Source organism: Rattus norvegicus, chromosome 5 (assembly GCF_036323735.1).
Source record: "Rattus norvegicus strain BN/NHsdMcwi chromosome 5, GRCr8, whole genome shotgun sequence".
Classification (NCBI taxonomy): Eukaryota; Metazoa; Chordata; class Mammalia; order Rodentia; family Muridae; genus Rattus; species Rattus norvegicus.
Genome location: NC_086023.1, coordinates 149,876,016 through 149,898,577, shown reverse-complemented (window position 1 = coordinate 149,898,577; position 22,562 = coordinate 149,876,016). Strand labels below are relative to the sequence as shown.

The following is a 22,562-nucleotide window of genomic DNA, read 5'->3' as shown; positions in this document are numbered from 1 at the left end:
TTAGAGATGACTTTTGCGTGAGCTGTTAGAGCACAAATCCCGTGAAATGTGTTTTCCATTGAGCTGTGTGCATAGACAACCCTTTGATTCTTTAGAGTTAGTGTTTTAGTGGTGTTTTGTAGCTTATTTTAAATCTTTATCAGCTAGAATTCCTTTATTCAGCTTTTTCCCCCTTCTTCCTCTTTCTTTTCTTTTCTTTCTTTTTTTTTTTTAAAGATAGTTTTATCATGTAGCCTGGGGCTGCACTAGAACTTGCTATGTAGGCCAGGCTAGCCTCTTAATTCACAGAAGTCAGATTGCCTCTGCTTCCTGACTGTTGGGATTAAAGAACCACCCCTGGCCCAATTCAGCTTTTTTGACTGCGTTTTCCTGCCTAGTTAGTTACAAGCCATACTTTTCTATTTATTTGGTGACTCTCTTACTTTTAGACCCTTTTTCTTTGGCTTTACACACATACACAGCACATACACACAGGGATATATGTATTGGTCATTTAAAGTCATATGATCTGGCAGCTCTGGAATAAACTTCCCTTGCTGTGGGTTTCTTCTGGTCTTGCTTTGGTGACTGTCTTGGACCACACTTGTAACTTGTGTGTTCTTTGTTCTGTGGACCAACTGTAATCTGCACTTGTTTGGCTTAGTGGTTAAGTAATGATTAGACAGGGATTTCCCTAAGTGCTGTGAACCGGTAAGTTTTCTACCTTTTGCTGAGGGCCTTACTACCCACACATGGCAGGAGTGCACGCATGGGAGGAGAAAGGTCAGGCTCAGGCCTTTATAACAACTTGCCCTCTTATAAACTTAAAAGTTCCCTCAAAGGCCCTAAGTGTTCTCTCTCCATTAGGCCCTAGCTCTTAAAGGTTCCATTTTCCAATACGAGCACCCTGGGGACAAGTTTTTTAACACATCTAAGCACAGCAGGCATCAGCTCAGATATCTGGATTCCATATACTAACATTTCATTCTTTCCCATTCAGGGCCCTTCTGTTGGTACACCACAGCACACATAGGATCACATACCATAGCACACATAGGATCACATACCACAGCACACATAGGATCACATACCATAGCACACATAGGATCATATACCAAAGCACACATAGGATCATATACCGTAGCACACATAGGATTATATACCATAGCACACATAGGATCACATACCACAGCACACATAGGATCATATACCATAGCATACATAGGATCATATACCAAAGCACACATAGGATCATATACCATAGCACACATAGGATTATATACCACAGCACACATAGGATCACATACACAGCATACATAGGATCATATACCATGACTTCTGTGGTGAACTAGCTACCTCTGGAGCTGGCAGCTCTGATTATTCGTTCTTAGGCTGGTCCTCAGAGCTTTTAGCCATCTTGCTTCAAGAGAGAGATGAACTCTGGAGGTTACGAAGGATACTTTGAGGTTTTCCTGTCTACCTGTCAGATGACAGTGCCTTACCTGTTTGTTACATTCCTTCCCATAGCATTGCCCACCACTGCTGAAACTCTCTAAGAGTTGGACCAACAGCACCTTGTGCCAGAGGGAATCTGTGCTGTGCACTTGACCCTGTATCCGCCCTGCCTGGGAGTCTACTCCAAAACCCCATCTTAATCCCAGTTCTCTCTGCTCATAATTGACTCCAATTAGAGTTTGCATTCGCACTGCTGATCAGGGAACGTGCTTAGGACAAAACCATAGAGAGGTTGGTTAGGAAACCGGTCTGGGCACAGAGCTGGATGAGGCCGATTTGACCCTTGAGAAGTGGTCAGTATTTATAGTCAGTCAAAGTTCTTAATTGACATGGTGTTGGAGAACTTTAACACTAGCACTCAAGAGGCAGAGACAGGGACATCTCCATAAATTGGCAGCTACAAAGTGAAACCCTGTCTCAAAAAACAACAGCAAAAATTTAAAAAAAAAAAAACAAAAAACTTTTTCTGGGAGCTGGAGAGATGGCTCAGTGGTTAAGAACACTGATTGTTCTTCCAGAGGTCCTGAGTTCAAATCTCAGCAACCACATGGTGGCTCACAGCCATCTCTAATGAGCTCTGATGCCCTCTTCTGGTGTGTCTAAGAAAGCTACAGTGTACTCACATATAATAAATAAGTCTTTTTAAAAAGTTTAAGTTACAGTTTTCAATAATGTTAGATACTTATTAAAGTGTTGGTGAGTTGTTTTTTTTTTTTTTAAGAAACTTACAAAATGGTAAATTTGACATTTTCAGCATTGTATTTACCTTTTCTCTTTTCAGAAGCTATTCCTCCTCTGTCTACGCTGGCTAACAGTGGCATGGAGGATCCATTTGGTGAGTGTGGCCTGTGCTCTTACTGACGCTTGTGCTTTGTCCTTACCTGTTAGAGCTTTGAGTGCATTGTCTCACACTCAGGGTGCAGATGGCGGACAGTGCCTCCGACTTTGCGTTCATACTCTAGTTCGTTAGCTTTTGTTCTTTATTTTATTTTTAGTTCTTGCTTTTGAGACAGGATCTCTTTACCTAGTCCTGGCTGTCCTGGAGCTCATGTAGACTAGTCTGCCTCGAACTCAAAGAGATCCTCCTGCCTCCGCACTAGGGTTTTGGTGTTCTTGTTTTTTTGTTTTTGTTTTTGTTTTTTTTTTGTTTTTGTTTTAATTTAGTTAACGTTATATGTGTGAGGTGTCAGATTCCCCTGGAAGTGGAGTTCAGACAGTTGTGAACTACCATGTGGTTGCTGGGAATTGAAGGTCCTCTGGAAGAGCAGCCAGTGCTCATTTGTTTTGCTTTTTTTGAAACAGGATCTCATTGTAGCTCCACTGGCCTGGAATTCACTATGTAGACCAGGTTGGTCTTGAACTTTTAGAGCTCCCTCTGCCATTGCCTCCTGAGTGCATGACAGTGCTGGGCTCCATTCATACTTTCAACAAAATTAAGGGTCCTAATGAGCTTCTGTTTGCTGACATTTGCTGTATTGCAAATTAGATGTAAGGGACTGGGAAGATGGTTCTGTGGTTAGGAGAGACACACACCTCATGTGTATATGCAGGCAGTGTAACATACCACAAGCTAGAGCCCCAGGCCTTAGGAAGTGTATTTGAGATATTTATTTTCTTCTGTCTTGCTCTATTGCCATTGATGTGACTGAGGCTGAATTTTCTGACCTGGTAGCCATAATCAGGAAGTTCAGGTTACATTTTTGGTCTTAATTGAAGTGATATTTATTTGTTTATTTATTCATTTTTCTGATTTTAATGAGCCTAGGGGCTGAGCACGTTGGAGGTTTTACAGAGTATAGCTAGTTCATGGGAGATCTTTAGTTTGAACGCTAGAGGGCAGACAGCACCTTGTTAATAAATCTAGTTTTGTCATCAAGTTACTCTTGAAATCATTGTGAGGATTGGGGAGATTGAACTTATTTTCACAGCACAGTGACTGTTCCTAAAGATGTGTTGGTACAATAAGCTGCAGACGTGAGATGTGGCCCTGCACTGGGACAGGCGTGCAGGAGGCCGTCCTCCAGGGGTTAGAGGGCCGTGCCTACATTATGTGAGATCTTTCAAAGAACAGGGAAGACAGGATGAGGGAAGGAAGGAAGGAAGAGAGAACAAAGCACAAGGAGATAAGCGAGACAAGAATGGCCATGGGCTGGACCGTGCGTATCCCGCTAAAGATTTCCACCACAGTAGGCTCTGGACATCCCTGATCTCAGATCTGTAATGGGGCTGCAGAGATGGCTCAGAGGTTAAGAGCACTGACTGCTCTTACAGAGCGCCTGGGCTGGAGTCCCAGTTCCAGGGGCTCTGGTGTCCTCTTCAGGCGTCTGAGGATACTGTTCGCATACTGTGCATAGACATGCAGAAAAAGATTCATACACATAAAGTAGAATGACGTCTGTAATTTTACAAAGTCTGAAACTCTTTGAATGCTAATATAATTGGAAAAGTCTGCCTGCCTGAATGAGAATGGGGTGGATTACAATCTGAAAACAAAGATAAGAACGTTATATGAAATTACCTTTAGGGGGTTGGGGATTTAGCTCAGTGGTAGAGCGCTTGCCTAGGAAGCGCAAGGCCCTGGGTTCAGTCCCCAGCTCCGGGGGGGTGAAAAAAAAAAGAAATTACCTTTAGCCTATAAGTTGTATATGAAATGTAAATGAATTTCATGTTTAAGTTGTGGGTTTTTTCATATTTATTTTAATAATTTTTTTGTGTGTATGCTCAGCACAGCAGTGTAGAGGTCAGAAGACAACTGTCAAGAGTCTCTCCTTCTGCCTTACGGGGCCTTGGGATCAAACTCTTGTAGTCAGGCTTGACAGCAAGTGTCTTTACCAAATGAGCCATTTCGATCCAACTCCCTCTACCCACTTTTGTGACAGGATCTCACTATGTATCCTGGGGACAGCCTAGAACTCACTCTGTAGACCAGGATGGCCTAGAATACCACTCTGCTTGGTTTGATGGTCCTTTTGAAGTAGTTTTGAGACAGGATCTCATGCAACCCAGTCTGGCTGGCCTTAAACTTCTTATACATTGAGTTCAGATGAGTTTGAGAACTACAGGTGTGTGCCACAACTGGTTTTACGCAATGCTGGGGGCTGGGGACTGAGCCCAATCCTCGTGTAGGCAGGTACCAGCTGAACTGAGCTATGCCCTCTTTAGGCCCCCCAGCTCCTATCCCCAGACATGATTTCTTTGTATAGCCCTCGCTGTCCTGGAACTTGCTTTCTAGACCAGGCTGGCCTTGAACTTCGAGCTCCAACTGCCTCTGTCTCCTAAGTGTTGGAACTAAACCACCTTCTGGCTGGTAATACCTGTTTAAGTGTATGCGTGTGACACACACACGCACACACACACACACACACACACACACACGCACACACACGCACACCCCATGTGTGCCTGGCCTTCTGGCTGGTATTACCTGTTTAAGTGTATGAGTGTTTGACACACACACACACACACACACACACACACACACACGCGCGCGCGCGCACGCACGCACGCACGCACACACACACACACGCACGCACACACGCACACACACACACCCCATGTGTGCCTGGTGCTTACTGAGGTCAGAAGGGGACATTGGGTCTGTGGAACTGGAGTTATAGATGGTTGTAAGCCACCATGTAGGTGTTGAGAATTGAATACTAGTCTTCTGCAAGAACATGTACTCTTAACCAACTCTCCAGCCTGTTATACCCATTTTTATTTAATTAAAATTGTATCATTTAAAAAATGTAAGAAACCATTTGTTAGTGTAGTGAGCAATTTCTTTGCCAAACAAATAAGGTCAGTTTTCTTTTAGCTTAGTTTATTTAGTATGGAAGACTAAGGTTATTATAGAATAAAGTAGGGTGCCCTTGAGGGGTGAGCGTGACAGTGGCCCAAGGGTCTTTTGTGTCTGTTATGTCTAATTTTGCTTTTTTGAGACTAGGTCTCTTTAGGCTGTCCTGGAACTCACTATGTGGGCCAGGCTGGCCTAGAACTCACAGAGATCCTCTTGTTTCTGCCTCCCAAGTGCTAGGTTAAAGGCGTGCACTCCCGCGCCTGGCAGAGCTTTTGGGTTTGTTGCTCTCGTGCTTCTATCTCAGCAGCTCTCAGCCTGTGGGTAGAGACCCCTGTGGGTCACATAGCAGGCATTCTTTTTTTTTTTTTTCTTTTCTTTTTTTCAGAGCTGGGGACCGAACCCAGGGCCCTGCGCTTGCTAGGCAAGCGCTCTACCACTGAGCTAAATCCCCAACCCCTGCAGACATTCTTATAGCAGAGATTTGCATTATGATTCATAACAGTAGCAAGATTACAATTAGGAAGTAGCAACAAAATAATTTTATTATTTTAATTTTAAAATTTTATACAATTATTTAAAATAATCTCATTTTATTATTATTATGAGTAACTGTGCTGGAGGGTCTCAGCATCAGGAAGGGAGAGAGCTAGTGCTCTATCTGATCAAGGGTATTTATTGAGTAGCTATGCTCGCAGCTAGTGTGTTGTTTCAAAGTTGATGGGAAATTTTTTATGATGTTGTCTTAACAGTGGAAGCTAGAAGCGCTGTCAGCAATACAGCCCTCCCTTCTATTTAAAGGGGGAAGCATGAACTTTATGTAGTCGCAGTCCTTCAGGCGTAGGAGATAAATTCCTCTAAGATTAAATGAGGCTAAAAGTGATGTTAGTTCATCCTTCTCTTGTGGGGTTTGGTGTTTTCCTAAAGCTTTAAGAATATATGCCTGCTCGTTGGTTCACACCTATAATCCCAGCATTCTGGAGACTGAGGCAAGAGGATTACCACTAGTTTGATGCTAGCTTAAGATAATTAATTCCAGTACAGCCTGGGCTACAGATTGATTCTCTATATCAAAAAACAAGATAGATAGGTGGGTGGTTGGATAGATGGATGGATGGATGGTTGGACAGACAGACAGACAGGTAGGCTGGCTGGCTGGCTTGGGGGTTGGTTTAGTTGGTAAAGTATTCCACTTGAAAGTGGTGGGCATCGTGATAAGTGATTGTACCCCAGTGCTGGGGAGGCAGAAGCAGGTCGATCCTTGGGGACTCCCTGGCTAGCCAGGCTAGCCTAAGCAGTGAGCTCTAAGTCAGTGAAAGGAGATGGGCAGTGTTCTGGATGACGGCACATGAGATTGTCCTTGAGTCTTCACATGAATCTGTATAAACATGTGTAATGCAGGCATGTGCACCTATACATAAGTACAAATACAAGCACATGAAAAATTACTACTAATGAGTTAATTGGAAAATAAAAATTTCTTAAGATTTTTTTTTGTTTGGGGGTGTTAATTTGGTTTCAAGGCTAAGGATTTATTTTGTGTATGAGGCTGTTTTGTCTGCATATATGTCTGCCTACCACAGACATGTCAGTGCTCTCAAAGGCCAGAAGAGAGTGTCATCTCCTGGGACTGGAGTTACAGATGGCTGTGAGCTGCCATGTGGTTGCTGGGAATTGAACTTCAGTCCTCCAGAAGAGCAGTCAGTGGTCTTTTTTTTTTTTTTTTTTTTTTCTTTTCTTTTTTTCAGAGCTGGGGACTGAACCCAGGGCCTTGTGCTTGCTAGGCAAGCGCTCTACCACTGAGCTAAATCCCCAACCCCACAGTCAGTGGTCTTAACTGCTGAGCCATCTCTCCAGCTCTGAAGAGACATTCTTTAAAAGACGAGTAGTTTGACTTAGTACAGAACATACAAAGGCGCGTGCCCTCTGCTTCTGCTTATAATCTCATCACACGCACACAGTATGTGCTTTAACATTGGGTACGATGAAGGCTGGTTAGTGTCCTAACCTCCATCGAGTGGTAACGGTGGGTCGTTGGATCCTTGACTGACTGGATTTATTCTTTCATCAAATTTTCGTTGGCACACTGCCCCATCTGCCTTAAAGGGAAAAAGGAAAAGAATAGGGTAGTGTTTCAGGGGCCTGGGGTTAGATAGCTCAGTGGCAAGGTGCTCGCTGCATAGGCATAAGAGCATGAGTTCAGACCTCAGCTCATCTGACGGCCAAGCATAGTGCCTGTGTAATCCCAGGCCTGGCCAGGTAGAGACATGTGATCTCTGGGTCTTGCTAGGCATCCAGTGCAGCTGAGTCAGTGAGTTCCAGATCAATTGTACTGTGACTGAGAAAATACCCAGTACTGACCTATGGCCTGCAAGCATATGTCAGTATGCACTTGGATCCACATACACACACAAAAAAGATACAATTTAAGGTCTTAAGAGATATGGAAAAAAAAAAGGGGGCTGGGGATTTAGCTCAGTGGTAGAGCGCTTACCTAGGAAGCGCAAGGCCCTGGGTTCGGTCCCCAGCTCCGAAAAAAAGAACCAAAAAAAAAAAAAAAAAAACAAAAAAAAGAGATATGGGCTTGGGCTGGAGAGACGGCTCAGTGGTTAAGAGCACTGACTGCTCTCCCAGAAGTTCAATTCCCCGCAACCACATGGTGGCTCACAACCATATGTAATGGTGTCTGATGCCCTCTTCTGGTGTGTCTGAAGACAGCTACAGTGTACTCATATACATAAAATAAATAAAATTAAAAAAAAAAGAAAGAGATAATGGACTTTTTTGTTTGTTTTTATTTTTTGGGACAGGGTTTCTCTGTGTATTCTTGGTTGTCCTAGAACTCCCTATATAGACCAAGCTGGCCTTGAACTCACAGACATCTGCCTGCTCTGCTTCCTGAGTGCTGGGATTAAAGAGATTTGGAATTGTTAATGTCAGATAAAGTTAACTTTTTAAACAAATAAAAGTAGTTGTGAAGCTAGGGAATTAGCTCAGTTGGTAAAGACTTACTTTAAACTCTCTGAATCGGGAGCTGGAGAGATGGCTCAGAGGTTAAGAGCACTGATAACTCTTCCAGAGGTCCTGAGTTCAAATCCCAGCAACCACATGGTGGCTTACAACCATCTGTAATATACATTAGATAAATAAAAATAAAAAAAAAGAGTTTAAACTCTCTGAATCTATGCAAAAAAGCCAGGTGTGATGCCTTGTTGTAATCCGGGCATTGGGGAGGTAGGGACAGGCAGATCCCTGAGGCTCTCTGTCCAGCCAGCCTAACCTAATTGGGGAGCACCAGGTCCCAGTGAGAGAACTTGTCTCAAAAAATAAGGTGGAGAGTGATTGAAGAATACACCCAACATCTACCTCTGACTTCCATATACCTGCATCATATGCACATAGGTAAATTATTAGTGCTGTAAGCCTGTGTGAAAACTAATTTACAATAACATATAACTCATGGAAACTATTTATAATAACCTATGTCTCATGTGGAAGCTAATTTTTTTTTAAAGATTTATTTATTTAATGTATGTGAGTACATTGTAGCTGTCTTCACACACCAGAAGAGGACAGCAGATCTCATTACAGATAGTTGGGAACCACCATGTGGTTGCTGGGATTTGAACTCAGGACCTGTGGAAGAGCAGTCAGTGCTCTTAACCACTGAACCATCCCTCCAGCCCACTAATTTATAACACATAAAGTGCACTAGCAAAATAATCTCAATTATGTTGTCTTTTTTGTTCCTTTTTACACAACTGATCAGTGATATTATGTGTTCATAATTTCTAGGCCTATGCACATTTTGTAATTTAAATCAGCCATAACTCAAGAGAGTTGATTCTCTCCTTTTCCCATGTGGGTCCTGGGGATGAGAGTCAGCTTTAGCGAGCCCTTTTACCCAGTAAGCCATCTACTGGTCCCCAAGTGTTTTTTGAATGCCATAGTATACTGTGTGTGTATTATGCTATTTTATGAGGCTGTTGAGACAGTCCCCCCTTGTTTGTTTGTTTACTTATTAGTTTATAGTTTCATAAGATGAGGCGGAGGTGATCCAGGAAGACGCTCAGCGTCTAGCCCTAGCCCTGGCCTTCACATCTCTGCATGCAGCCCAGGCCGCTCTTGAACAAACAGCAGTGTTTCTGCCTCAGCCTGCGGTTAGACAGGGCCAGCACTCCCAGCCGCAGTTCCTACTGTCAAGGAATGTACAGTCCAACAAGAAAGAGACAAGTACACAGATGATTGCAGCCAAGGTGGCAGTGCAGCTGGAGGCAGAGCACACTCCCCAGAGACTCCCCATAACTGACGAGACGAGGATCTAATGCAGACGGAGGAATGAAAAGGCTCAAGGAAGTAATGTGCCCTGGAGGCTAGAGACCGGCAGCTGGACAGATCAGAAAGAAAAGACGGAGGGAACAGCATATGGCTGTGTGAGTTAGACCCGGAGAAATGTATCATAGCTCCAAGGGTCAGCAGCACTAAAGATAAGGGTAGATGTGGGAGAGTTGTGAAAATTCCACACAAGGTCAGGATCTCTGAATGCTTGATTCACATGCCTCAGACTTCCAAGTGCCTGGGTTATAGATTACTGTATACTATATAGTATATTATGCGCCACCAGGACTGTATACTTATATTCTGGAGGTCACTGTTTGTGGACGTGGCACATGTCTGTAGTCCTGAAACTTGAAAGGCTGAAGCAAGAGAACTGAGAGGGCCTTGGGAGGAGCTATCTATGGATTAGAAAGGGGGCGGAGCTTGAGCTGACAGCACAGTGGTAGAACACTTGCTTAGCATATACAAGGGAATGGATTGATCTCCAGCACAAAAACATGGTTGTAGCCAGTGTGAGCTTGGTGTTACCTGTCTGTAATCTCAGCACTGCGAGGATTGAAAGCTCCGGACCTTCCTGGGCTACATAGAAAGGGACAGAATCAGAACAGAACCAGGCTTGAGATTATTGTCCTAAATACACAGAGACATTGTGCTCTAAAGCATCGCACACATCCTGTTGAACCCAGAATTAATAGAAAGCTTTTCACAAAAGAAAAAGAAAGTTTGAACCAGATCAGTAAATCCTGAAGGAATTACCTTGTCAGCTGGGGTTGCAGCTCAGCTGGTGGATGGTCTGGCTGGTGGACTCAGAGCCTGCGGATCTGCTCTCATACCATGCATACTGAGCTGTGAAAGGTCTTCTTAGGGACTCTGAGGACAGCCTGGGAGACGCGAGACCTTGTCTTTGAGAGGGAGAAAGGAGCACTTCAGCCCATTGTCTTTACAGACTTGTGTTTAGAGCAATTTCTCTTCTTGAGACCAAAGGAGCACCTTAGGGGAGGAAGGATGGGTTTCGTGGACAGTTCAGTGGGGTCTGCCCTGAGTGGGTGAGAGGGCCCAGCAGCAGGAGTGTGAAGTAGTTGCCTGGCATCTCAGCTGGGAAGCAGGAAAGGAAGAGTGCTGCTGCTCTGTGGCCCAGTTGTCCAGGAGCTCCCTGTAGACCAAACTGGCCTCGAACTCCCAGGTATCTACCTGCCTCTGCCTCCTGAGTGTGGCGATTGAAGGTGTGTGTCATCATGCCCGGAGTTTTCACTTTTTAACAAATATGTGGAGCTGGGGAGATGGCTCAAGAGTTAAGAGCACTGGCTGTTCTTCCAGAGGACTGGGGTTCAATTCCCCGCACCCACATGGTGGCTTACAACTGTCTGTAACTCCAGTTCCAGGGGATCTGACACCCTCACACCAGTGCATATAAAATAAAGTTAAATACATTAAAAGAAGTTTTTTAAAATTTATTTCATTTGATTTTTTTTCCCATGGCTGTCCTGGAACTCAGTTTGTAAACCAGGCTGGCATCAAACTCAGAGAGCCACCTGCCTCTGCCTCCTGAGTCCTGGGATTAAAGGTGTGTGCCACCACTGCCCAGCTTGCTTTATTTATTATGTGAGTGTGTATGCATCTGAGGTATCAGAAGAGAGCTTGGAGTCTCTCCTCCCCTCCCGTCTAGGTATTGAGCGCAGGTCATCAGGCTTAGCAGCCTGGTGCCTTTGCCTGCTAAGCCACCTCACTAGTCTCTATTTTCTCTTCAGCCCAGGACACTAGCCCATGCATAGTGTGAGTGCTCTCCTAACGTTCATTTATTCATTAATTTACTGTATGTGGGAGTGTGCATGCAACTGCACCCACGTGGCAGTCAGGGGACAACTTTGTGGCCTTGGTTCTTTTTCTACACCTTTACGTAGATTCTAGAGGTGAAACTCAGGTCTCTAGGCTTACATAGCAAACCATTCGCCAGCCTTAGTTAAACCTTTCTGGAAATACTTTCTAAGTAAAACCTGAGGTGGGTTTTCGTGGTGATTCTCTGTCCGTCAACTTCACAGTCATGATCAAACACTGCGCAGCCCTTCCTTAGATTTTGAGGTGGGCACCTTTAGGTTCCTGGTGCCTAAGCCAGGGAGCAGGAAGTATGAGTGCTTAATGGTTATTGGATTCTGTTTATTTTCTATTCATTTATTTTGAGTTTTCGAGACAGGGCTTTTCTGTGTAGCCCTGGCTATCTTGGAATTCCCTATGTAGACTGGGCTAGCCTTGAACTAACTCACAGAGATGTGCCTGCCTCTGCTTCCTGAATACTGGGATTAAAGATGTGTGCCCACTGCTATTTGTTTGATATATATATATATATATATATATATATATATATATATATATTTTTTTTTTTTTTTTTTGGTTCTTTTTTTCGGAGCTGGGGACCGAACCCAGGGCCTTGCGCTTCCTAGGTAAGCGCTCTACCACTGAGCTAAATCCCCAGCCCTTGATATATTTTTGAGATAGAATCTCACTCTATGGTTCACACTAGCCTCAGACTCAGAGCAATCCTCTGGCCTCAGCCTCTGCACTGCTGGGACTGACAGGCATAAGTCACTACCCCGTGGGATCATGCTTCTTTAAGGATTCTTCATGAGAAGAAATAGCTCTTAGGTTGAAATAACAATCACCAAGCTTGTTTCTTGGAAGGTTCTGTGTTTTGGGATTCATATTTATCCACAGCACTCATGAAGCTTTTCAGAAAAGTCAAAAGAGAATTATACTGGCTGCTTTAGCTAGACAGAAGCATAGGTGCAGGTTGTCTGAACTTTCCTGATTTCACGGGCTGTTTTCCTAAGGCATGCATACATTTGGTTCTGCTTTTAAAATGAAACTTGGAAGCAAAGGCGTATAATATAAAACGTAATTTTCTCTTTGACTTTAAAAGTTCTATGGAAAGTTTTAATTATACCCCCCCCACCCCCTATTTCCTGTGGCTCTAGAAAATTGAAGGTTTTAAAGGGAGGGCTATTTTGTATATGAAATCAGCAAAGCGCACTTGAATCACCAGCGGGAGCGAGTGTGATAGACACATTCACCCAGTCAGCCTGAGCTATTCTGTAGGAATTACTGTTGACTCACAGCGGTACCAGGTGTTCATTACTCAGACGCTTTATTTAGGAGAGAATAAAGGATGGGTTCTTCTGCATATGAGCCGGAAAGGAATGCCCCTGAACCTGAATCCTTGCTAGAAGTTCCTGACTAGCTTTCTCAGGTGCCGTGGCTATTCTCAAACAGTTACTGTGCTCACAGATACGAAAGTGACCGAGGGCCGGTTCTACACAGATTTCCTGTCTCCTTTACTTGCAGACAGCGTGTGAGCCAGCTGAATTGTGAATCGTTATGAGAGAGAGAAGGAAGGCGGGAGCAGCCATGGTTAATCGTCATCCCTTTGAGTCACAGGCAGTGACTGCTCCAGTTAGGAAACATTCCGCACATTGCAAAACCCTGCAGTGGGTCCTCCATTCTGTCTGCCCAGTTTCTAGACATCATTGACATCTCCGGGCTCCTTAATAGAGTTCAGTTGGCTCTTCCATGGGATTTTATAAGGTTGTGTTTTTTCATTAAATGACTAATCTCTTTTATTGTAATTATAAAAACCAACTACATTCTGCTCATGAAAAAACAATAGAGTAGAAAAAATTGGTGATCAATGAGGTTTACTAATAACACAATTCACATGATTATTTTTTTTGCCTTCTTTGGCAAGAATTGACTTTTGATTCATTATAAAAAGTATTGAGTGGTACACCTGACCAACCTTCCTGGAGCCTCTTCTCCCCCTGGCAGCATACTGAATTGCTTAAATCTTTGGTTCAACAGGAAAGGACTTTAACAATAGTTTTCATCACTTATGCTCACATGATTTTTTGTCTGTGCATATGGTGTATATATAAATCCATGGTTTCTTGTGTGTGTGAGCACCCATGTGCAAGTATAGTGTGGGTTCAGATGCACACTCACGGGGGGGGGGCACGTGCCTATGGCAGCCAGGGTCCTCGACGTATCTCTTCCTTTGCCACACTCATCTCGTATGTGGTGTGTGTGTGTGTGTGTGTGTGTGTGTGTGTGTGTGTGTGGTGTGTGCACACAGGTACCAGAGGGGGACATCAGGTCTAGTCATTTGTTGCCCTCCATCTTTTGTTGTTGCCTTGAGTCAGGGTTTTTCTGCGTGTAGCTCTGGCTGTCCTAGAACTCCTGTAGACCAAGTTAGCCTTGAACTGAGAGACCTGCCTGCCTCTCATGCTCAGTGCTGGGATTAAAGGTGCACACCACCATATCCCAGCTCATTGCTTTCTGTCTTATTTCTTGAGACATAGTCTCATTCTGAACTTGAAGGTCCCATATCCACTAGGTTGGCTGGCCAGTGAACTGTAGGTATGTCTCCTGATTTAATCCTACAATCTATGAATAACTGTTTCCATTCTCAGGGATGCCCTCATGCTTTTTAATCTGATTTAATCTGAGACAAAGTGATCCCTGATTCTTCACTTCCGTCACATAAAGAACTTGGCATTTCTGTTTTTTCGTATACTGTTTATAATCCTCCTGTGCAGAAAATGGAACATGGATTTTTACCATATATATATATATATATATATATATATATATATATATAATTTCCATACCCCAAATATTTTTTTTGTTTTGTTTTGTTTTATACAGGGTCTCACTGTGTAGCTCTGGCTATCCTGAAACTCACTTTATAGGCCAGGCTTGACCTCAAATTTGCTAAGATTTGTCTGCTTCTGCCTCCTGGGTGCTGAGACTCAAGGACTGCACCAACACCCCCAGCTAGGAATAAATTTCAAAATTTAGTGTGGCTATGCCACCACCTCCCCCTTAAAGTGAGCCTCTTAGCAGTTCTCGTGATCATTTGGAATGATAGAATACTTCGTGGTTGGCGTAGATTTCTTGCCTCCATGGCTCATGGTCTTGCCCTGATGATCTTTGGAGCATGGTCTTGTTTTATAACCCTGGCTGCTTTCCCTTGTCGTTGCCTTCTGCCCCAGCACTCAGAACGCTGGGGTCACAGGCGCCTTTCGCTCCCATGTTTCATAAGCAGAGCTTCAGATTAATTCTGTTTCTTTTTTTTTTTTTTTTTTTTTTGGTTCTTTTTTTCGGAGCTGGAGACCGAACCCAGTGCCTTGCGCTCGCTAGGCAAGTGCTCTACCGCTGAGCTAAATCCCCAACCCCTTAATTCTGTTTCTTGGTGGGGCCAGAGTTCAGTGCTTGCCTAGATGCATGGGGCATGCTTGAGGGGCAGGTGACTCCGGTTGCTGAAGACTTGCTGCATGTACACTGTGCGCTGGGCTGCTTACGGCAAGCCTTGGTAGTTAGTTTAAGGGTAATGCATCATGGTCCCTGCCCATAAAGAGCTTCTAGATTACTAGGGAATTGTAAAGATTATTGCAGTTCAGGGTGCTGTGTCCACCAACACCTAGTCCAGTGGTTCTTATCCTGTGGGTCAGACCCCTATGGGGAATCAAAGGACCCTTTTATAGGAGTCACCTATGATAACAGATGTCAAGTAGCAATGAAAATGATTTCATGGTTGGGGAGTTGTGGTCATCCCAACATGAGGTACCGAATGTATTAAATGGCCCTGGCATTAGAAAGGTTGAGAACCACTGGCTTAGTCCATTCTTTTTGTTTGATTGGTTTGAGATTTTTGAGATATTTTATTATGTAGCTCAGGTTATGGGACTTGAATCTTCTGTCTCTGCCTCCCAAGTGCTGGTTTGTGCCACAGTGGTGGAAGATAATGTTTTTTGTCTTTCAGACTTGATACTTGTTTCTTTTCCTTACCCATTATGCCTTCTCTGGCTTCCTCTAGACACTGCTCCCCCAACCCCTACGTGCTGGTTGTATTCTGGGATGACTCCTGTTAGTGAAAGCACCAAGCGGAAAGCCTTGTTTTGGTGCCATCACAGTACTAGGCACATGATAGGTGAGTCTATTGGAGTTCTGTTTGCACAGTTAAGGAAAGCCGTCAACCGAGGAAGCAGGATTCAGGCGGTTCTTAAGGATGGTGGATCCTCTCCTCCTGGATTTGAGAAAGAAATTCCAGGCTAAAGGAACAATTTACAAAAATGAAAAACATGCTGAGGAGTTGGCACAGATGACTAGGGAGGCCTTCTGCCAGTGTGGCATGGTCGCTGCCAGAAGCTGTGAGTGGGCGAGCCCCCAAAGCCTGGCAGCCAGATCGTGTCATACAGATCACCTGAGTGAGTGCGTGCTTCCACGGCTCTTCCTCTGTCTATGCCTTAGCACTTTAGTCCTTTTCTCGTCACCATTGTGACTTTCTGCTGTTTGTTTCTCTCTCAAAACTGGTAATGAGGACTGGGGAGGTGACTCGCTGCCAGTTGTGTAACCCAGCATAGAGCACAGAAACCACTGGAGCTTTGGGGAAGACAGACCAACACCAACCAACCTCTGCTTCCACACGAGCCTCTGTGTACATGCACACCTGCACATGCTCATACCATACACATGTACAAATAGCTAGGGGCTAGGAGACCACTAAGATGACTCAGCAGGTAAAGGCACTGGCCACCAGGCCTCAAAACCTGAGTTCCATCTCCAGGATCCACGTGGTGTAAAGAACAATGCTTTTCTGACCTCCACAGGTATGTGTTCTCTCACACACATACACAAATAAAAAGATGGAATGAAAATCTTGTAAATCAGGGCTGGGAATGCAGCCCAGCTGCTGGACTAGTGCCTAAGATGAACAAAGCCCCAGGCCATCCCCAGCATCGCATAACTAAGTGTAGTAGAACAAGCCTGTAATGCCAGTCTAAATTCCAGCACTTGGGAGGCAGAGGCAGGAGGATCATCAGTTCAAGGCTACACAGTTCAGCTTGAGGCCAGCCTAGACTACATGAAACTGTCCCAAAGCAGGAGGGGGTAAATAATCATACATTTTTACTTCAGAGATTCCAAAGAATTTAGGATATATATAATTACATATACTATATACTATATATTAGATTTATTTTATTTTATGTGGTTTGCCCGCAGGTATGTATGTATGTGTTCTGTATATCTGGTGCCCACAGAGCTCAGATTGTTGGATCACCTGGAACGGGACTTAAGCATGGTGTGCGGTGCCATGTGAGTGCTAGGAATGGAACCCATATTCTTTGTAAGGGAAACAAATGTTCTCTAGCCCCAACACACACACATACATACACACACATACACACACACCACACACACACACACCACACATACCACACACACAACACACACATACACATACACACACAACACACACACACATACACACAACACACACACAACACACACACCCCACATATACCACACACACATACACACCACATACACACATACACACACCCCCCACATATACCACACACACCACACACACACATACAGCACACACATACACATACACACACACCACACACACACACATATACCACACACATACACCACACACACATACACACAACACACACACACACCCCACATATACCACACCCACACACCACACACACACACACACACCACACATACCACACACACACCACACACACACACACACATACACACATACACACGCACACCCCACATATACCACACACACACCACACATACCACACACACACACACACACACCACACACATACACACACAACACACACACATACACCACACACACATACACACAAACACACCACATACACACATACACACACACACCCCACATATACCACACACCCCCCCCCACACACACACATACACACACAAACAAACATACCACATACCACACACACACCACACACATACACACACAACACACACACATACACCACACACACATACACACAAACACACCACATACACACATACACACACACACCCCACATATACCACACACACCCCACACACACACACACACACACACAAACATACCACATACCACACACACACCACACACATACACATACACACACAACACACACACACATACACACAACACACACACAACACACACACCCCACATATACCACACACACATACACACCACATACACACATAGACACACCCCCCACATATACCACACACACCACATACACACATACAGCACACACATACACATACACACACACCACACACACACACATATACCACACACATACACCACACACACATACACACAACACACACACACATACACACACACCCCACATATACCACACCCACACACCACACACACACACACACACACACCACACATACCACACACACACCACACACACACACACATACACACATACACACGCACACCCCACATATACCACACACACACCACACATACCACACACACACACACACACACACACCACACACATACACACACACCACACACACACATACACCACACACACATACACACAAACACACCACATACACACATACACACACACACCCCACATATACCACACACACCCCCCCACACACACACACACACATACACACACAAACAAACATACCACATACCACACACACACCACACACATACACACACAACACACACACATACACCACACACACATACACACAAACACACCACATACACACATACACACACACACCCCACATATACCACACACACCCCACACACACACACACACACACACACACACACACAAACATACCACATACCACACACACACCACACACATACACATACACACACAACACACACACATACACCACACACACATACACACAACACACACAACACACACACACACATACACACATTGGGAGGTAATAAATATTCAGTCCATATACAACGCAAGATTGTAGAATAATTGGAGGCTTTGCAAGTAAGGCTATATCTAAAATGTGCCTTTGAAATGGACTATTTGACTGTTACTCTAAACCCTGCTGATGGTGTTGGGTGTTTTGTTGTGACTAAATGTATAGGGTCTTTGCTATACACTGGGGCAGGCTTTGAGCCTTTCTTCTGTGGCTTTGAGCCTGGAGGCTTCCAGCCAAACTCAGTTCAGGAAGGGGAGGGATGGGCTTTTGGGCTGTGCCGCTGGCAGCCAGAATGGGGTTGGCTGTCTCCTCCCCTTCCGCACTGGTGCTCTACACACTGTGCTCTCTGGAATGACAGGCATTCCTGTGTGAAGAGAGCTGCTGTTGAAGACGTTTGTGAGAGCCACACGTACCTGGTGGCCGGCAAAACAGAAACTCCAGATCTCACGCTGTTTCCTGGCATTTGGCAGTGATACAGGATTGCTGGTCCCTTACATGGATTTATCTTTTTAAGAGACGTTTGCTTTTGCCAGAAAGAGTTTGTTGTCGTGGGACACATCTAAGACAATTATAATCATGGGGCAAGCTGATGTCTCCAGACCGGTAAATCCAGATGCAGTTGGTGAGTAATGGAAGGCAGGAAAATAGACATCTTGAGCGAGGCGGGCTCGCAGGTGAAGTTGGCGTCTCTTAGGAAGTGGAGTACAAGGCTTAGCATATTTGTAAAAGTCTGTGAGAAATGAATGAGAACTTTAGAGTTGTTTCTACCTGGTTAAATTCATTTCCCTTTCGCGGTTGTGCTTTACCTGCTCTCTGGAGTCTTGTTTTAAGATTATATTGCTAGGATGCTACCTAATGGTTTATTCTTGCCTTTAAAGAAAATAAAAGTTACATGAGCTGTTCCTTAGAGGCAGAGGTGTCTTACTGGTACTCTGCAAGTTCGGGTGATTGTTAAGTGTGTGATCGAGAAATAAAATCGTCAGCTTCTAAAAATGGGATCGTTTTTAAGGTTGAATTAGATGTTTTAGACTTGTTACACACTTTCTAAGACTTTCTCCGTGTACAAGTGTTGTTCCTTCTAAGACGCTTTGCTGTATGAACCTGTGAAGTGTTACTGTCTGGGGGGGCGGCGCAAGCTCAGACGCAGCAGGAACTGTGAGTGTGGCTCGGAGCTGAAGTGTGAATGGATGGGGTCGCCCATCATCTTGGTGAGCACATTCTCCTGTCTTCGTAGGTGTTGGAGCTGCTGCTGCTGATTAATTGTGCAAATGATTTAAAAAAGAAGATTGGAAAGAATAGTGTTGAGGTTATTTCCGGGCAGTGCTATTTAGGGCACACTGTGTAAAGTGACTTTGATTTAGGAGGCGTCAGGAAGCCTCTTTCTCTCCCTTCTACTAAGAGAGAAAAGGTCTGAGCTGGCCATGGTAGCTCACTCCTTTGATCCTTGTACCACGGAGGCAGATGCAGGTGGTCTCTGCTTCTAGGCCAGCCTGGTCTCCAGAGTGAGTTCCAGGGTAGACAGGCTACATAGTGAGACGCTGCCTCAAGAAAGCCCAGTGAGGTGAGGTGAAAAGCTGTGGTAACTGAGCAGGGAGGGTCGAATGTGCTGGACTTGTTGCACTTTAGTTTCTGATTTCCCAGGGAAGGTGTTTCTGAGCACACGGATGACAAAGTGTCACACAGTCACAGACTCGGGACTCCAGGCCAGAGCGCGCTCCAGTCACTTGCTTTCCTCTGAACACTGCGCTAAGTCTTTCTCAGATCAGTCCTTCACTTTTTAAAAAGTGAGGTGCCTTATAGAAAAGGGTTTACAAAAAAATACCAGAAACCCTCAGGACTACTTTCCAGCTTGAGAGAGTAAGTTAAAACAGAGAGGCGGGTGGGGTACACATCAGTAACCCCAGAACTGGGAGGCAGAGGCAGGAGGATCAGGGGCTCAGGAGTCAGCCGGGGCTGGATAGCAAGTTTCAGACCAGCCTAGGTTTTAGGACATCCTGTCTCCCACACACAAACATTTTATTAAATAATTTTTAAAATCATAAGCCAAAGTAGAGCTCTCCTCAGCCTCTCCCTTCTCTCCTTTCCAATGACATGTCTGTCGCTGTTTTGCTCCTAGAGCCAGCCTTCTCCTGTATGTGACAAATTACCTACTTGTGCAGGGTCAGTTCTTCTCATGCCTGCTGCTCCATAGCTCTTCTCTGACAGATTCTGTGCGAGCTCAGTACTGGCAGGCGTTTATCCTCACTGTGGACAGAGAGTTTGGGAAAGCATTGAGTCGTTGAGCTGCTACTGTTTAGTGATGGGGCCCCTTTATGAAGACCATCGTCTGATCTCTGTGCTGATGACTATTCTTTTGCTTTTAAGAAAGAACTAAGGGAACCTGGTACCTCAGTGAGAGGGCTTCAGTCCCCAGCACCACATAAACTTGGGTGTGGTGCACACAAGTCATGAAGGCGTTCAGGTGGAGGCAGGGGGTCAGAAGGTCAAGGTCAGTCTTGGTGCCAAGTTTGCCTGGGCTGCCTGAAACATGGTCTCAGGGACAGGAAGAAGTCACATTTGCCACCAATAAATATAACAGACATTGTGGGAGACTGGAGATGTAGCTTAAAGTACTTTGCAGCATGCATTAGACCTTGGACTGGATTTGATCACAATTATAGCAAAAAATACACACAATAATAATTGTAAATAAAATATTTTAATTAATAATTTTTATTAGCTAGGTTGTGGTGGCATATGACTTTAATCTGAGCACTTGGGAGACAGAGGCAGGCAGATCTCTCTGAGTTCCAGGACAGCCAGGGCTACATAAAGTACTCTGTTTCACAAAACAAACACGCAAAAAATTATTTTTAAATTTACTTTATGGGAGTTTTGTCCTGTATGTCTGTACGTGTGTGTGCTTGTTGTCCACTGAGGCTGGAGGAGGGCACTGTGTCTTCTGAATCTGGAGGTGCAAGTAGGTGGGCGGGGTTGTGGGAGTCCTCTGGAAGGGCAGCTGGTGCTCCTAACCACTGAGCCAGCCCGCCCGCCCGCCCTCAGATACTAATTTCTTATGAAGTGTTTTAGTGGGCAGCTGTTAAGAGGGTTGCACTAGATCCTTAGAAGGATAAACAGGCCAGAATAAGCCGTCCAGTATTCTAGAACTGTCATACACTTAGGTCTTTGTTCAGTCTTTTTTTTTTTCTTAAAAAAAAACTTCGTGTTTTCTGTATGATATATGGTATGTGTTGTATTGTGTATGTGTGTTTTGTAGTGTGATATGTGTAGTGTTTGGTGTGTATGTGATGTTTGCGTGTGTTGTGTTCTGTGTATGCACGTATTCATGAAGGTATGCATGTTGAGGCCTGAGGTGGGTTTTGATCACCTTCTACGTCACTCCTGACTATTTGTTTGTTGGTGTTGACTTGCCCGTTTTACGTTTTTTTGTCTTCCTCCCCCCCATCCCACCCCCCCGGAGCTGGGGACCGAACCCAGGGCCTTGCGCTTCCTAGGCAAGCGCTCTACCACTGAGCTAAATCCCCAACCCCCTGTTTTACGTTTTTATTTTTTCGTTAGTATGTATGTGTGGGAGCGGATTATGTGTGAGCATGTGTATACCACAGTGCTTTTGTGGAAGTGGGGGAACAACCAGCTGAGTCTGGTCTGTATCCCTACCCTGTGGGACCCAGAGGTCAAACTCAGGTCTTCAGGTTTGGTGACTAGAATCTTTATCTGCTGAGCTTTTTCAACATGGGCCTGTCCCACTTCATTTCTTGTTCTGGGTTTTTTGTTTGACTTTTTTTTTTTTTCTTTTAAAAGAAAAGTTCTCATGAGTGGTGTTGGTGGTGTACCCTTTTAATTCCAGTACTCTGAAGGCAGAGGCAGGCAGATCTCTGTGAGTTGGAGGTCATAGGGTCTACATAGTGTTAGAGGCCAGCTAGAGGGACACAGAGACACCTTGTCTCACTTTGTAGTGCTGGCAGACCTGGAAATCCCTAAATAGATTAGCCTGGCCTCAGACTCACAGAGATTTGCCTGTCTCTGCCTCCCAAATGCTGGGATTAAAGATAGCTGCTACCTACCATGCTGGTTCCCCCTGCTTCCTCTCTTTAATAGAACATGTTTAAAAGTG

General features: G+C 44.6%; 1 protein-coding gene across 11 annotated transcripts in view; it reads left to right on the top strand.

Moving 5' to 3' along the window:
- Phactr4 (phosphatase and actin regulator 4) overlaps window positions 1–22,562 on the top strand; it is a 76,240-nt gene that overhangs the window by 6,378 nt on the left and 47,300 nt on the right. For 6 of the 11 annotated variants that reach the window (XM_063288416.1, XM_063288413.1, XM_063288414.1 and 3 more), the window contains one exon: window positions 2,276–2,329. In XM_063288416.1, coding sequence (XP_063144486.1) covers window positions 2,314–2,329 — 16 coding nt within the window. In that variant the 5' untranslated portion in view covers window positions 2,276–2,313. Of the gene's footprint in view, window positions 1–2,275; window positions 2,330–15,488; window positions 15,603–18,599; window positions 19,071–22,562 lie in introns of those variants that run through there. The other 5 variants (XM_039111275.2, XM_039111271.2, XM_039111276.2 and 2 more) reach the window with 3 other exon arrangements.